Source organism: Pelodiscus sinensis, chromosome 7 (assembly GCF_049634645.1).
Source record: "Pelodiscus sinensis isolate JC-2024 chromosome 7, ASM4963464v1, whole genome shotgun sequence".
In the NCBI taxonomy this organism is placed as follows: Eukaryota; Metazoa; Chordata; order Testudines; family Trionychidae; genus Pelodiscus; species Pelodiscus sinensis.
In genome coordinates this window covers 63,597,993-63,615,570 of record NC_134717.1, presented here as the reverse complement: position 1 = coordinate 63,615,570, position 17,578 = coordinate 63,597,993, and the positions used below count along the sequence as shown (strand labels likewise).

The 17,578-nt window shown below is 55.8% G+C and overlaps 1 protein-coding gene across 1 annotated transcript; it reads left to right on the top strand.

The window, feature by feature from the left end:
- The first annotated feature begins 14,087 nt into the window (after positions 1 to 14,087).
- On the top strand, positions 14,088 to 17,363 carry ARL4C (ARF like GTPase 4C). Its single transcript, XM_075934062.1, has 2 exons — positions 14,088 to 14,974; positions 15,038 to 17,363. Exon 1 carries the CDS (start codon positions 14,361 to 14,363, stop codon positions 14,937 to 14,939), a length of 579 nt encoding a protein of 192 aa, XP_075790177.1. The 5' UTR covers positions 14,088 to 14,360; the 3' UTR covers positions 14,940 to 14,974; positions 15,038 to 17,363.
- The last annotated feature ends 215 nt before the right edge of the window (positions 17,364 to 17,578 follow it).

The following is a 17,578-nucleotide window of genomic DNA, read 5'->3' as shown; positions in this document are numbered from 1 at the left end:
TGTTCCCAGGGCTCCCTCCCGAGGGAGGGGCGCTTGCCTCCGGGAGGATTTTGAAATTCGCCCTCGGCGCCGTGTTTGGGGGACGCTCTGTGGCCTGCATCATGGCCCCTGCTGGATCACGACAGCCTTGCTGGTCTGGTGGCTCTGGATGCGCTCAAGAACACGATGTGCTCTTTGCACTCCCTCCGCTGCAGGAGCCAGCGGAAAGCACCTTTCTCCTCCCCACTGGAGAGGGGGGGCAGGTTTCTTCCACAAACAGCACCCCCCATGCCTGCTGTCATGACCCTGTATTTAGCTCCTGCTACGGAACTTCATTGGCCTGATTTACAGCAGGGCGCCTTGCGCTACGAATCCATCGCAGCCTGTGCAATCCTGAGCCCCGTGTATCGCCGGCCCCAGACAGCCAGTGCTCGCGGCCATCTTGCGCCTGGGTTGCTATGGCAACACGAGGACTCAGCACTGCCACGCAGAGCCTTTGTAGCACCCAGGAGATCTTACGCAGCGGCGCGGGAGTGTGTGGAATAGATAATCTGCCAAGGCAAAATTGTCCCCACACGTAGAAAAGAAAAAACATGAAGGAGGCTGGAAAGGTGTAGAAGGCCAGGAGGGACCAGCCATAGTCTCGCCTCTGGTATAGCACAAGCCAGCGACCTTCCCTAACATTATTCCTGCAGAAAATCTTTTTTTGGGGGGGGGGGGGGGGGGGGGGGGAAGTGTCCAATCTTGATTTTAAAATAGAGCAGGAGAATCCATCAGCCTTGGTAGATTGTGCCAATGGCTAATTACTCTCACCATTCAAAACGTACACCCGATCACCAGTCTGAATGTGTCTAGCATCAATTGCCAGCCAATGGTATTGTACCTTTTTTGCAAGATAGAAGAGCCCACGATTAATTATTTGTGCCCCAGGTAAGAACTTATATGGGTCACTGTTGGGTCATCTATTTTAGACTGTACTCCAAAAAGCTGGGCTGGATACAGACAGCCTTCACTGTATTATGCATCACATCCTTCTCTCCCAAATCCATATTCCATGCACTTCCTGCCTTTCAAGCTGCGGGTGCGTGACACCAGCCGTCAGAATGTGCGGCACCTGTATTTTGTTGTGTGCTGCACCATCACAGGCCGATTATTAAAAAATCGAAGCCGTGTTTGAGAGGGCATTTAAAAAAAAATCCAAGCACAGGTTTATTGAATTCACACTGAGAAAAAAAAATCCGATTGCATGCAACACGCACCGGTCATCAGTGCCGAAGTCTGGCACTTCAAATCCTCAGGGGGGTGGGAGGCCGGAGGGCAGATTTTGGCTCCGTGCACGAGTGCATTTATAAATCAGGTTGAAAATCTTGTGCTCAGAGCTTTGCTGTAGCTTCCCATTCTCTGTTGCCTACAGACTTTCTATGGTGTGTTCCCTTCTGTTTTTACAGTGCTGCCTGGGCGTCACCAGAGCGAGGGAGTCGAGGAGCATGGCTCCCTTCGAGTGTGTACATCTCCCTCAGGTGCCCTGCCCGGCTCAGGGCACCTCACTGCAGGGAGCTCATGGTGTGAAGCAGGGGTGCTGAAAGCTCCCGGGTTGGGTCCCAAGAAACAGTATCCCAGCAGCCGGAGGACCCTAAGGGGTCTTCCACAGCTGTGAGAGTCCCAGGCTTGTGGATCTAAGACACCTGATCTGGCTAAGCAGAGACCTAGACAAGCAATGCTTGCTTCTAACCCCAACTCTGACTCTCACTTGATACCTGGCCTTGAGCAAGTCACGGCACTGCCCTATGTTTCAGCTTCCTCCTCTGTAAACTAGGCCTAGGCCACTGTCCTGCAGCTACAACGCTGGCTGAGGCCCCTGGAGGGCTGTGTTCAGTTCCTTGCTCGGCTGCAACCTTCCTGTGTGGTGGCAGTCGCAGCTGCCCTGGCCTGGACTGCGGCCATGCCGAGAGGATGACCTGGGTTCTGAGGGACACTTCGAATGCCTGTCTGCGTGGCATGGGAAGGGGATTGTGTTGTCGCTTCTGGTTAGGATCCGTCTGTGCACCGCCCTCCTGCTCGGCAGGCTCTGGGTGTTCCGTGCGCTCGGTAAGCGTGAAATACAGTTAGTCACGGTGCTGCTACAAGGGGGTGCTAGTCTGATGTCTGAGGCCCCCAGATTGGGCTTTTGCTCCCTTATCTGCAGGTTTCAGATAGCACTTCCTTTGAGACGTAAAATAGGGTCGGTTCCACTCTTGCACGCCCCATTTTGCACTACAGCAATGGGGCTCGGTGCACCAATACTAGTGCAGTGCTGTGGTCACACCAGTGCAAATACCCCTACTTTAGACGACCCCTCTTTGCGGACAGGTCACTCCACGCTGTAAAAAGGCTTTCGGAGGCCAGAGACACCTCAGCGTTCCTCCGGGCTACGCCACGACTCATTGGCTTTGAACAGCAAACGGGGGGCCGAGGGGAAGTCAGTATTAAACAGGGCAGCAGCAGCACCTGCTGCTTAGAGCAGATCCAGCGCATGGCGCGATGCAAAGCAATTCTCCTGCAGGCCGGGGAGCTGTGAGCCAATTAGAATGGGGCTCTTGTTAGGGCCTGTCGTACCCTGCGCATCAGCCGCCTTTGTAAGATGGGCTTGTCCCCCCCCCCCCCCCCCCGCCCGGCGCTAGGGGTTCTGCTGCGGTCTCACCCAGGCCTCAATCCTTTTTGGCGGAAGGGACTTTGCCCCGGCGTCTCCTGGGCGCGATCACCCCAGGAAGCAGCGCGCCTGGCATGGCCGTTAGCCTGTCCCAGCTGCCAAGGGCACAGGAAGGCCTGGCGTCATATGGGGCTGCCCTGAGTCAAGGGTATGTGCAATAATGGAGGCAGGTAAGGATGCTGAGAGCCAGGAGTCCCGGGGTGGTGGGTATCATAGGCAGGGGAAGGCGTTGCCTTCCCAAACCACCAGCCTGGCCCCCCCCACACTCCGCCCCCAGAATGCCTGTTGTAGGAGTATTGGGGGCAGAGGGTTGCTGCCCCCCCAGCACCCGCCTTCCCCATGGTGTAGAGGGGGGTTGGCTCCTGTAGGGGGTGTGGCCTGGGAAGAAGGGGTGGGGCGGGAAGAAGTAGTGGAGGCTTGTCTCCCCCAACCCTACCATCATCCATGATCACCATCGCCGTGAAGCATCTGTAATGGAATCTGTGGTCGTAAAAGATCCCCAGCAGTGTGGGGAGGATGGATACACGTTGTCTGCTTGATGTGCATTGTGTGCCTCACAAGGTTTGCGTATGCAGCAACCGGCCAACCAACGGGAGCCCAGGCCCTCCACGGGAAGGCGCACGCTGCAGGAGGGCGCCTGGGTTCTGAGTCCAGAAGAAAGGCCAGTTCTGGTGTACGTGGCATTGCAAATAGTCTTTCACCTACGAGCACGCCGACAGTGTGTGGGCCCCAGGAAGCCAACCCGTAAGGCCCTTTGGGCGAGCAATGTTCAGCGAGATGTGAAAGGGTCCTGTCAATGAAGTCCAGGCTGCAGAATGCATGGGAGGCTTTTCTTTGATGGAGGCGCTTTTGTGTCCAGTGCCTTCAGCTTGCTGTGATGGGACTCTCTGCGCTGTGTTAACTAAGCGCATGCTGCTCGCCCGTGCAAGAGTGTCGAGTGGGTCGGGGAGCGGCGGTCAAACAGGACGGGGGGACAGTTCCATTGGGAGTAGCTGATCTGTGAATTCCAGGGGGGTGTCGTGAAACAGGGACTGGCCAGGCCGGGGGTTGCTCAGGCAAGGTGCCCTGTGTTCACCTGCTGAGAGGCAGGGAGTTGCTCGCAGGGCCGGCCCCAGCTGGCTGGGACTGAGACGCCGTCTGCTGGCACAGCCCCCTGTTGTGCAACACGAGCTGTGCTCCGTGCACTGCGCTGCATTGGCTCACTCCCAGGGCGACAGGCGTCAGAGTGCACTGCAGGCCTTGTTGCCTCGGGGCACGGTGCCTCTGGTGAACCAGCTGATCAGCAGCCCTCAGGCGGCAATTTGACCCTGGCACTATGGGCAGACAGATCCAGCCCTGCTCCTGCACTTTGCTGCCTGCATCACAGCCACAGCTGCCCCCGGTTTGTCTGGTAGGTAACACGCCATGGAGGTATCCGTGGCCACTGGAACGTGGCAGGCCGTGTATTGCCGTGATGTGACGGAGCGCGCTAACTCCCCACGCTACAGAGGAGTTGCTCTTCCCACGGAGTTTCATGAGTTGAGGGGTGGGGGGCGAAAGGACTCCGACCCAATTGGAGCAGTGATGCAAATATAATGCCCCAGACAAAGCTTTTGTGAACAACCCAGACGCAAATCAAGAATCTTGGCTCTTCCTGGCTTTCAGCTTTATGGTGGATGAGCTTCGCCTCCATGTCTTGGCAATGCCAAATTATTTCACAACGTTTTCCTTCTGCAGAATCTTGCCTTTGGGCACAGCAATGCTGTAGTTTTGGAGAACGTTTGCATTTCCACACAGCCGTGACTCAACCGTGGCCGGACCAACGGAAGGCCTTGATCCGGCCTCCCATCATCTGAGATTATAACACAGGGCTGAGCGGGGAAATGAACAAAGAATCTATCTGGCATCTGGAAAGCCATCGCTTAGATATCTGCTTCTCATTACACAGGCCGGGTTTGGAGCAGCCTGATGTTCCAGATGGATCGATAGTATTTATACCATGGTAGAAAGGCCCCGACTGAGATAAGGGCTCCACTGTGCTAGGTGTTATACATGCATCTTCCCCAAAGATGTGGAGAAACCACAATGTCATTATCTTCTGCTGACAGACGGGGTACAGAGGCGCAGAGGGTGAAAGGCAGGGGTGGGCAATAGTTTTCACAAGGGGTCCTCAATGAATTTTGGTACATGGCCACGGGCTGACTCCACCCCCAGAAGGGGTGGGGCCTGGGGCAGGGCCAGGGACTAACTTTCCCCCAGAATTGTCTGGGACCGGATGCTTTGAATTAAAGACACAACACTCTTGGTCCTGCCGCAATTGCATTGCCTGCCACCCGCCTGGGGTTGCTGTGGCTATTTAAAGGGCTTGTGGCGTGCAGCTCTAGGCCCTGCTGAGATAGTACCCGGAGCCATTTAAATAGGAACCGTCCTGCCTGAGCCACCGGCTGGAGATTTGGTGGCACAAGCAGCAGGTATAAATAGAAAGCAGCCAGATGCCATCCGTGGGCCGGATCAAAGTGTTAGGCGGCCACATCCGGCCCAGCTGTGGTGAAAGGGATACAGGTTACGTCGCACGGCCTAAGCAACGTAACGAAGTCAACCTTCATTAGGTCGCCATCCAGTCACCACCGTAGTGAAGGAGGTTTTTCATGTCTATCCTCCGCCCCTTCTGCCTGCAGCGCGGGCTCGCCCCAGGAGTAGGAAAACGGCATCTCAAAGCTCTGGTGCACGGCAAACGCTGTGCCGGGCCAAAGCCACTGGGAGACCCTACGAGCCGCTGCCTCGTCGCTTTCACAGACACAAATCTATTCCCATCCCTTGGGCCCTGGGCTGTTCACTGGCCTTTGCTCAGGCTGGCTTCAGACGAGGGCAGCGTAGCCAAGACCAAGCCATCCACCTAACCCAGGGCACTGGATGTGTGTCACGGAGAAGGGCAAGAAAGTTCTGGTGGGTCTGACGGCCGCACAGGAAACTGCCAGGCATGGGGGGCTGAGCATCGAGTTGTTGCTGAGGAGTCTTTGCGGTGTAGTTCATTATGGAAATGATAGTGAATCAGATCTTCACCTGTCCAACCGGCTTAGGTGTCTATATCCACCTGGAGAGAGGCTAGTTCTACGCCACATCCGGGGAACGCCTGTGCTCGTCCGCTTTTTCTGGCGGAAGAGCAGATGCGCTCTGTCGGAAGCCCTGTTTTCCTCCTCCTACAAGGAAGAAGGGCTCTTCCGAAAGAGGAGGCTTTTCTGAAATGTGGCCCAGTGTAGACCGGCCAAATTTCAGAAAAACCTCTTCGGACAAAACTATTGGGAAAAGGTACGCCAATTGCGGAGCGCGATTTGTGTACCTGTTGCCGATAGATCGTTGTAATGTAGACATAACCTCCGTCTGGCTTCTCTTCAACATGTCTACTGAATGACATAAATACGAAGGCCTAGAGGTACGTATTGTGACAAACGGGACATGCTAGTAATGTTTTGTCTGATGAATGTGCATGCCTCAGTTTCCCCTCCGTGTGGCACACGTGTCCAGGTGGTGGGACCAGGAGGTGTGATCACTGCAGGGACCCTACCACGCAAATGTGAATGCTGCCTGGGCTCAGAAAATGGCCGCACAATCTGTATCCTAGCAACTGATGGTCAGGACCCATCCTCTGCAAGAGCCAGACCACAGACAACCCTACGCTGGCTGAGCCTCTGCTCTCCTTTGTCTGGCCAGGATATGATCTGCTGGATTCAGAGCGGCAAGCCACGCGATCCCAAGTCCTGCCCTTTCCTGGGATTGGTGTGATGGGGCTCTTTTTAATTTGGAAACAAAAGCAAGCAGAAGAGTGACGAGGGTAAGAACCCGAGGAAAATGGGGTGGGTGTGAAAGAGATACCACATCGCAGCTTGCAATCCTGTGTATCCCACCGGCACACACCTTGCCCTGTATTGAGGCAGGGTCTGAAAGCGGCTTCTCCAACACTTACTCCTTGCATTATAAAATGCTAAGTGAATGCAGATGAAGTGTCACCATTAAGGATAATTTGTGACCACAAGGAAATGCAGGAGGGGGGAAAAAAAAACCATTGCATTGGCTCCAGCCACTGCTATTGTGTGTGTGTGTTCTGTTCATCTAGGAAAATGAAAAATACTTTTAAGCACAAGATTAGTCGGGGAAGGGGAGGGAATAATTACCATGTCTGAAAACAGTTTCTATGGCAGCAGTGTCTTTTTGCTTCTCCAGCGAAGAGTTGGGGACGAGCGTCCCTTTTGTCAGATGCACACAGGTGCCCATTGAAATGCTAATGTTTCCTTTAACCATGTCTGCCTAGCCTTGAAGCATCGGTGGCGAGGAGGAGAGAAGAAATAGCCAGTTTTTTTGGGATGCTTTCTCCCTAAATTTCCATCTGGGCGGGTTTGGTGAACTCTGTACCTCAGCCGAGATGCAAAGGTTATTGATGCGCTTGTCAGAGACACGCACAAATGGTCTGATTGTCAATTACACAGCCTCGATGTCAGCTCTCCATTAACAGGCCATCAAGCCCACGCTGCCTGTTTCCTTCCAGCTCCTCGGATGTAGTGCTGAGTCTTGGACTGTCCCCTGGGATCCGTCTATCAGATCAATGTCAATAATGGGAAAGATTCTACCCACAGTTGTTTAGCTGTTAAAAATATTTCCCTCGCCTACTTACCAAAGAAGTCTTTGTTGTGGCGTTTCAAAGCAGAGCAAGGCGGCTTGGGTGAAGGAAGAGGGTATAGACAAGATGAGGGCAGTATGACGAGCCATATTTCAATAGTGGTTTAGTGAACTACGCCTCAGGAGATTTCTATTCCCAGTAGCCTGCTGGCTAATCCCCATCACTAGAAGCATTTAAGCACCAGTTAGACAAACTTCTGTCAGGGATGGCCTTGGTTTACTTGGTCGTTCCTCAGCGAGGTCTGCTGGACGTGATGACTTGTGGAGATCCTGTCCAGCCCTACACATCTATGATTCATACCAAAATCCACTGGCAAATGTTGACTAAAGGATCCACGTGAGAGAATCGCATTCTTCGTGAGTCTGCCACAAGCCGGAAATGAGGCTAAGTTCATCAGAAAAGCGGTGCATAGACCTGAGGAAGAGCTCTGTGTAAGCTTAACAGCTTGTCACCAACACAACCTGGGCCAGTAAGAGATACTGCCTCGCTCACTAATACCCTGGCACCAACACGACTACACCAGCGAGCAAATACACAAACGCTCAGGTCATTCCACTGGCTCTGAGCCCCAGCAGTTTTGAGATGTAGGGAGACACAAGCCGTGTGAAACCAAGGAATGTTTTCACATGACGGGTCACATTTCGTTTACTTATGAAATGACGTGCTTGGGTGAACCACGTGGAGGGATTGAACTGAGATCTCTGGATCTGGGTACATGGACCTGTCTGCGGAGCTGAAGTTGAAGAATAGCTGCAAACCTCTCGAATTGGGCTGGCCACTAGAGGGAGACCCCGAGTAATGTGAACGATGCTTGTTTGGGTGTCTTTAGGCAGCAGCTACATCTAAGAATAATGTTGGTCAGAGCGAAAGAGAAAATCGATTTATACTCCGGTGCCAGTGCATCCATTGGGTGTGTTTGTCAAAGCATCAGCTCCTGGAGTCCAGGGATGAAACATGAAATTCTCCACTTGCATTTCGACAAAGAAACGCGTTTCTAACCCTCAGCATTGCAGAAAAGAGCTGGAAACATGACACCTGCACATTCTAACGGCCCAAATCCTAGAAGGCAAATCCAAACCACTTCCACACGTGTATTCTCCTGTTAGAGCTAATGATTTCCGAGCCAATCTCGTGTTATGCTGAATGGATAGCGTGCTTTTTGAATGCTGGGGCTTGGCTGTAGCACTGTGCCCCGCTACCAAAGGGCACTGCTTCACATTGGCCGATCAGCATTTCTTCAAGATCTCGCGCCTCTACAGCCAGCTCACTCACAGCTCGCTTTGGAAAAGCACCACCTGGTGAATGCCGTCCGTGATACACCCGTGGCACTTCCAACAGCCTCAATTCCAGCTTTTCTGAGCTGAGGCTGCGTTTGCTTTTGTGTAGGGCTGTGGTTCTCAACTGGTGGTCCATGATGACTTTTTCGGTGGCTCACAGGAACATTGTCCAAAGTTATGCCGCGTGGGCAGGCACCAAAAATCTGTTAGTAAGAAATACATTTCAAACCAAAAATGTTCGTTGTCTGCTCTTTTGTATCCTGTCTCAAAAAGGAGGTGGTCCACGAAAATATTTTGATTGGCCTGGTGGTCCGTGGACTGAAATGAGTTGAGAACCACTAGTGTTGGGGCATGTGTCAGCAAGCGATCTTGCTTCCAAGCAGAGCAGCAGCCCACACACTCAGTATGAAACATGAACATGAGACATGCTAAAAGTCTACGCTTAACAACCCTCCGCGCAGCTGTTACTAACAGGTCTCCATTTAAAGACAGTAGCTGTCTTCTGCGGCAAAAGTGTGTCTCCAGGGCTTTACATGCTGGCTGTCATGCAGAGCTGATGTGCATTTTGCAAATGCAGGGAAGAGAGAGAAGATGAGATGACTCACTCTTGCACAGTTTTCTGCTCAGGAACGACACTGGAAACCAATACAGGGTCAAACAACAGACCGAGGCTTTGCCCACTGCATACAGTGCAACTCACTTCATCCTGTCCCCACTGGGGCCCCGTGGCAGGCAATGCGTGGAGGGCCTAGTGTTTTTTGTGGCCACGAGAGCCCCACAAGGGTAAATCTTCATCCACCTCTGCTCAAAGTGGCCTCATTAGCCCAGCCTGCTGCCCCCAAGGTGACTATTGGGGACTCCCAGCCGTCAGTCACTGGCTCTGGCAGAATCGGGTGCAGTGGCTAAACAGGTTTGTTTTCTGCCAGCGTCCAGGTCTCAAGCCCTGCATACCTGTCAGGAGGGCTTTGAATTCAGAGGCTCACTTTGCTGCATCACCAGCGAGCAGGGCTGCAGGCGTCCGTCGCCGTCATGAACGCTTGCAAGCGGCAGAGCGGGCCGCCACACCGTCTCCTGCCAGGGAGCTACCGCCTCTCGCAGAGGGGAACTTATGATGTCGACAGGAGAGCTCTCTCCCATCGGCCCAACCTTTTCCGCAGATGCTGCGCCACCGTATGAATGCAGCGGTGCCACTGTAGTGTGTCCGGCAGAGACAAGCCCTACCGTCCGATCAGCTAGTGCAGGGACGCCAGGGGAAAGTGGTGCTTATACCTAGCCTTGGCTCATCGATCCTCTTTTCCTGAGGAGTGGGAGTGACCTGACACCCTCCACTTGCTGGTCTAGCCGAAAGGATCCGCCGTCTTTTCCTTTCCGCCCTCGTTTGTGGGAAAGGGAAAGCCTCATCAGACAAATGCCCAGAACTGAAGCAAGAGCAATCGCCCTTTGATTCAGGATCTCCCGGTTCCCAGCCAGGACTGCTCTGTGCACCATAATGGTTTGATGCCCACATTGGGACACACCCTTGTGCTGGGGGGGAAAAACGTGTTGAATTCTTATTTAACTTTCTTGTGCAGATTGGATGCTCCTGAAACAAGCCTTCCTTTCTCAATGTGCCCTGCTTTGTGGGACTGTTTGCCTCCTTACTAGATCGGAGGGGGGGAGAGGGGCAATTACTTTTCCACATGAAATTTTGAAAAAAAAATCCCGTTAATTTTTGTGTTGTTTATTTCAACAGAAAAATACCTACCAACTTTTAGGAATCTGAGCCTCATTTTCTTAAGTGATTTAGGGCCGGATTTTCAAAGGTCATCAGGGCTGAGAAGAGACGGGCATCAACTGGATTTTCACATGCACCTAAGCATTGATTGCAAGTTGCCTGGGAGTGCCTACGTCCCACTAACTTTTAATAAGACTTAGGCAAGTTAGTCATGTATGTGCCCTGGAAAATCTTGCCCCATGAGGCACTGAAATTCCGTTGAGGCTCTGGGCCCTTGCGTCGGAAATGGTGCGCGATGGAACGCTCTCCCCTTGCTCACTGTACTATTGCTTTAAAATAGAGTCCCCCCCCCCCCCGATTGTCCTTTCACCTGCGTGCACCGCAGCAGCTTTGAGACCCACCCGTGCACAGAGGGGACAGGAAGCGGGGACCCGGCGGGCAGCTCCGGCAAGAGCGGGCTGAGCTGCGGCAAACACCAGCAGGGAGCTGTTTAAAGAGCTGGCCGGGTTGCAGTAGGACAGAGCCTGTACGAAATGTTCAGTTACTTTCACCACTGCTTGTGCAAAACCAGCTCTTCTCGGATCCTCCGCTCGCAGCAAAGGACACAGCAAGAGGCCTCTGGGGGCCACGTGGCAGCTCCGGTTTCTCCCCCCCAGCCACAGCAGAGGGCGCTGTGGTGTAGCGAGGATGCCCGGGGAGGGGGGGGGGGGGTGAGCGGAAGGGAAGGGAGCAGTCTGCAAGAATGAATGAATGAACTGACCCCCCCTCCCCTTTGTGTCTTCTAGGCCTGCTCCTCCATAAGCCCCGCAGTTCTGCTGGCCGCCCCCCAACCCGGGGTGCTGGGCTCCAGGTCAGCCCTCGTGGCAAGCAGGGGCGTGTCCCCTTTTGTGCTGCTCTCCAGGGGGTGAAAGAAGTGGGCTGCCTTCCCGGAGCGGGGATCCCCCCGCGGCCCAGCGCGGCGCCGGCGGCACGGGAGAGCTAGCTAGAGGCAGAGGGGCAGGGTTTTAATTCGCACGCCATGGTCCGACGGCAGCCACACTGCTCCTGCTTGCACAGGAAGGGGCCACGCTGCAGACTCTCCCTCTGCCGTTAGCTTGGCCTCTCTCCTGAAAAGAGCCGCGCTAGATGGCACATTGGAAGCGGGTTTCCACTCGCCAGGAGGGTCCCTGGCTCTGGGGAAGCAGCCCTTGCAGGACTGCTGGGGGTGCCCCTTCTGCATGCCGCAAGAACCTCTTCTCCTGGGACTTGGCCCTCTGGCCCGGCCCCGGGTCAGTCCGCCGGCCCGTGCAGGGTTGAGGCGGGACTATATCGCTTCTCCAGCGAGTGCTCAGGCCCAGCCTGGGCTCCGTGGCGCCACCAGACGGGTGCCTGGCATGGGACCCACCTGCCCCACTGGGACCCTATAGCTTCAGTCCAGGCCTGCTGAGTCTCCATTCGGTGTCCCTGGGCTGGGCGCCTTCCCCCCAACCTCTCTCTCTTTCCTGGCCTGGTTCTGGGCTTCCCACTGGAGCAAATTCTGCTCCCTGGGCTACTCCCGCCCCGAATAGCCTCTCACCAGGCTCCTTACGCCAGGGCAGGGTCCCAGGGCGGATTCACTCCTTGGACTCCCTCCTGGTTCCTGAAAGGCTTCTAGGGAGCTGTTTTCCCCCTCCCCCCGGCTTTATTTACGGTGCTGTCCCAGCCTTTCCCCACCTGCGCTTCACCGAGTTAACCCTGGCGGACCCCCTGGCAGGGGAGCCAGGGAACCTAACTGGCCTCCATTGCACGAGCTGCCTAGGGGTTCTGAAGGCAGAGCAGGGCAAGGGGCCCCACCGACTCCTTGCCATGTAGGAGGAGCTGCTGGACTCTGGCCAGAGAGGGATGGGGGAGGAGAACAGGGAAGCATGATTCTTAAGGCACTCAGAGCTCCTAGCCTGCTCCACATTGCTTGGGCTCCCCACCACACAGACAGAGAGACAAATGGTAATGTCCCCTTTGGCTCTCCCCCAGTGTTCCTGCTAATGTTTCCATCCATGTGCAGAATCAATGTTGTTGTATGCACCAAGGCAAGTGCAGATGTGCACCAACAGAAACACCTGCTGCCAGCTACGGCAGCTAATCAGCTGGGCGGCCCCTGAATCCCTTCTGAGTGGCTTCCCAAGTGCTCAGCTTCCAGGGAACACTGCACTCCTGACCGAGGGCTGGCATGGGAGTCAGATTCGCCGCCACGGCTTGCCGGATCTATCGGTCAGACTAGTCCTGGAGCCAGTTATGGGCACTGATTCAGCAGGGTTCTTGAAGCATGTGACTAGCCCAGAGGTCCCCAAACGTTTGAACGTCACACCCCCTCCCTTGCCCCGTCTGGGACCACAGCCCTCCCTGAGGTTGGACTGGATGCAGCCAGTGTGTGGTGGGGGCCGGCAGCCAGGCCCGCAGGTAGAGGTGGCTCTCAGAGCCACACCCAGCTGCCTAGGTTGGGGGCTGCTGCGGGGCTTGGAAAGGAGCCACACCAAGGCTGGGGCTGGAGAACTGGCACAGAGCCGGAGGACCCAGGGATGCGGCTGGAGGTGGGACCAGAGCAGAACTAGGAGGCATGGAGGGGCCGGGTGGCACTCCCACCCAACCCCTGTGAGGGCTGGCCCAGGCCCCACCTCCATGCAGCATTTCACTGGGCTTTACAGAGCCCTGCACAGATATGAACTAATTAGTGTTGTGCCCCTTGCCAGCCAGGGAAACTGAGGCAGGGCAGTGCGGCAACACAGCCAGCGCCCCACATCAGTTACAGAGGTGGGATTCGAATTCAGGACTTCCACAGCTGCCCCGATTCCGCCGGACCAGTCTGGCTACCGGTGAATGGTGAGGGGAGCGTGTGTCACCCAGGGGAAGAAAAGCCACCCCTAACCAATTCGGAAGTAGGACATTCTTCAGGGCGGGCTCCGCTTGCAGCCACACGCCCCGCAGGACCCAGCGGAAAGAAAGCATCTCGGGCTGCACAGGGCGCCGGTTTTTTTGTAAAGAGCAAAGGGGCTGAAAATAGATTTTGGGAAGACCGGTGTCCTTTTCGCGTCGGACTTCTGTGCCTTCTGCAAAGAGTCTGCCAGCTCCGACTGTTACCACAAAGCAGCAGGCCACGCCGGGTATGTCTACACTCCCCGCTTATTTCGCATGAATAACTCCCGAAATAACGATTTCGAAATAGCACGGCCACGCGACAGGGAAGCCACGAAATGACTCTGAGGCTGGCTCCACTAACGTGGATGCGACGTAGCGCCCCTGGTAGCCCTGGGGAGAAGTGACTTTGAAAGGGAGGAGCTATTTCGAAAAAGCCACAGTGGCGTCCAAAGCGGCGTTACTCCTTGTGAAACGAGGGTTCATTATTCCGGCCCGGCATTTCGAAACGACGGTGCGGCCGCTCGCCTTGCTCTTTCGAAATAACGCCGTGCCCAGGAGAGCCGCCTTCCACTGCCACAGATGCAAGGAAGGAGGCAGCGGCAGGGCTGGCAGCTGGAGCTGGATTGGGGCGCTCTGCTCCCCTAGGAGCTTGGCCCTGGGACAGGTTTGCTCCTGGCAGGGCCCGGGAGAGTTTGTGGCCTGTGCTACAGGGCTCAGCAGCCTTCCTGGGAAGGGCCCCTTGGGGGCTGACGCGCAGGGTCGGGGGGGTGGGGGGGAAGCTCAGCCTCCTCCCCCGAATGTGGGGGGGCACCACGCGCAGCACCGCCTGTGTCATTGCCCTTTTAAAGCGCCGCCCTCCCCGCCCAGGCCGGGTGTGCCGGCGGGGCGGGGTCTGGCGGCCCGGACTGCGGCTGCCTGGCTCCCCCCAGCCGGCGCCTCAGAGCCGAGGGGGCGCCGGAGCGAGCGGAGCCTGGCGGCGGAGCAGGCGGCTGGAGCCGGGGGGCGCTGCGCCCTGCGCGGCCCGCGGGCGGCTGCCGAGCGCTGCCTGGCCCCGCGGGCCGCCCGGCCGGCGCTGAGCCCGGGGGGCGGCCGCCCCGACGCCACGGGGATGGGCGCGCCGTGAGCGCCCCAGCGTCCCTCCCCGAGCTCGCCCGGCGAGCCGCGCCCGGCGGGGCCATGGGGAACATCTCCTCCAACATCGCCGCCTTCCAGTCGCTGCACATCGTCATGCTGGGCTTGGACTCGGCCGGCAAGACCACGGTGCTCTACCGCCTCAAGTTCAACGAGTTCGTCAACACCGTGCCCACCATCGGCTTCAACACCGAGCGCATCCGCCTGGGCCACGGCGCCGCCAAGGGCATCAGCTGCCACTTCTGGGACGTGGGCGGCCAGGAGAAGCTGCGCCCGCTCTGGAAGTCCTACAGCCGCTGCACCGACGGCATCATCTACGTGGTGGACTCGGTGGACGTGGACCGGCTGGAGGAGGCCAAGACCGAGCTGCACAAGGTGACCAAGTTCGCCGAGAACCAGGGCACCCCGCTGCTGGTCATCGCCAACAAGCAGGACCTGCCGCGCTCCCTGCCCGTGGCCGAGCTGGAGAAGCAGCTGGCCCTTCAGGAGCTGGCCCCCTCCACCGCCTACCACGTCCAGCCCGCCTGCGCCATCATCGGCGAGGGGCTCACGGAGGGCATGGACAAGCTCTACGAGATGATCCTCAAGCGCAGGAAGGCCCTCAAGCAGCGCAAGAAGCGGTAACGCCCGCGGGCCGGACGGGGGCGCCCGGGGGCCAGGCGGGTGCGCCCGCGGGCCGGACGGGGGCGCCCGCGGGCCGGACGGGGGCGCCCGGGGGCCAGGCGGGGGCGCCCGCGGGCCGGACTGGGGCGCCCGCGGGCCGGACTGGGGCGCCAGAGGAACCGGCGGGCAGGCGCTGCTCCCAGCCTGCTGGCAGGACTAGGTGGTGGCTTCTGCCAGCCCCATGGCCGGGGAAGGACTGGCCGGACCCCTGAACGCCCGAGGCGCTGCCCTGGGGCTGGATGCGGCGGGCTGGGCCCTATGCCACGGAGCTCCAATTTCCTCCTGCCTGTGGATCTTCCTTTTTCAAGTGTGTGTGTGTGGTTGGGGGGGAGGGGCCTGCGGGAGGAGCCCCCCCATCTTGCAGGTGGGAGACCTGCTTTTCAGGCTTGCACCCCCCCCCTTTGGATTCAGGGAGTCGTTGCCACTGAAACAATCGCTCGGAAGCCCCCCCGTGAGTGAGACCCCCCTCTTGCTGGGTGGCTGAGCGCTGCAAGGGAACGCCCGCCCTCTGTCAAACAAAGCCTGTCTCGGCAGACATGGCTTGCTGCGGAGGGGGTAAGGCTAGCTGCCTTGCGACCGCTGCTGGCTGGTGCTAAGTCCTCTGGCCCAGGGGGATTTCTGCCACCGGGGGGTCTCCGTGGTGTCGTTTCCAGAGGCCGGCTCGTTTGCCCAGGCTGCGCCTGGCGCCGTGGTAAGCAATAGCTCTCGCTGCAATCTGCAGTCTACAGGTGGAGACAGGCTTGGATTAGATGATTTGGTTCAAGCCGGTTGACTCCATCCCCGTATGCACCCCCTGCACAAAAGAGTGGTGTGTGACACTGCTGGGTAAGGCCCAAGGGCTCGCCTCCGCTGCACCGAACCGCAAAGAAACGGGCTTCCGCAGAGACTTGAGCCAAGCCCTTGAGGGACAGGATTCAGACAGCAGGCAGCTAAGGTAAAAGGGCACCGCCCTGACTGGCAGGTGTGCAGATCTCTGCCAAAGGGCTAATGGAGAACACTTCACTAGGTCAGGATCAAACCCACGGTTTTAGCAAGAATCTGGCTGGCCCTTCCCCACCGGCGTCAAACTGGCTGCTGGTTGGTGCTCTCTCTTGGAAACCCACCTCTCAGTGGGTCTCAAGACAGAAGTTTGGAAATCCGCAGCGGTCAGTTTTTGGCATTCTGGTGGCCTGCACCTGTGATTCACTGGTGTTAACACGGTCACGTGAGAATTTCTGGTGCCTGAAGTAATTGGCTTTCTGCTTGAGTGCATGTCCCAAACAAAGGAGAAAACCTGGGTGGATTTCAGGCAGCTGAGTCTCCCTTTCAGCAATGAATTCAGTACTTCCCCCTCCTACCCCTAGCATTTTGTAGTAATCCAATATTGAAACCAACTGGTATTTGTATGCCTGCAAGATTCCCGTTTCCAGGAGTAGCGACTGCTCGACTCCTCGAACAAGTGGGCTGGTCCCATCATTTCTGGAGGGTCTGTGTCGTTTCATGGGATTTTTTTTTTCTTTTCCTTCACATGAAACACTTTCTGAAGCACTTTGACATTGGGGAGCGCCACACGATTGAGAGAGAATATATTTATTTTGTGACACTGCAGAAGCCAAATGTTCCAACCTTCCTTTTGAATGTTAAAAGTGTTTGGGGCTAAATAAAAACGGGCGGCTCAAAATCTGTCATGCCTTTAGAAATAATGAACCCATGAATTGCGGGGTGACTCAAGGCCTTTTGATTCTTGTTCCTGCAGCCAGCCATCCTCTGGCAAATGGTTCCTTTGGCTGAAATGGGACTGCTTGTGGAAGTAAGACAGGATTGGGCCCCTACTAGATTGTTAGTTAAACTGGCCCTAATTAAGCAAATGACTTAAACACTGCCTGATTTGATCCCTATCCAGCAAAAGCACTGAAGCATGTGCTTAACTGTAGGCATTCGCTTAGGTACAGTACTGGCTAGGGGCCAAATGGCTGATTCAGGATCTTTGCCACTAGTTGTACTTTTTGTTTTTAGTAAGTTAAAATACTTCTCCAATTAGTAGTTAACAAGGTCATTGGTATTTCTGTAGTGTTTCAGGGCTGTAATGACTGTCCCGCTCTATCACGAGGGAGTTGAGCTGTGTTATCAGCTGCAACTGACCAGATAAGGAGTCCTTTGAAACAAAGGTGATCACAGAAAGTCTGATGATGATTACACAGTCTGCTGTTCTAAAGCCAGGTTGGATTTTCTCCAGGCTGTGGGTTTTCTCAAAGATGTTTCTCAGCAGATGTCATGCAATGCCAGTCCCATTTCAGACTTTGTCTTCACAATGTACCTGGAACTCGAGAAAAGTATCATGTTACCTAGTATAATTTTTCATTTTATCTTGTCATCCATCCTCTGTTCCTTCCATCTTCCCTCTTTTTTTAAAAAAAAAAAAAGTGATGCAAACATGATGCTGTGAACGGAAATAAATTATTTATACGACGAAGAATTTGACAGATGTCTTTTTGTTCTTTATTTTAATAATTCAGAGTGTTTTCCTCCCGAGCTTTCAAACCATGGAACAAAGGCGGTGTATCCTTATCCCTATTTTACAGATAGGGAAACTGAGGTACAAAACAGGGAAGTGACTTGCC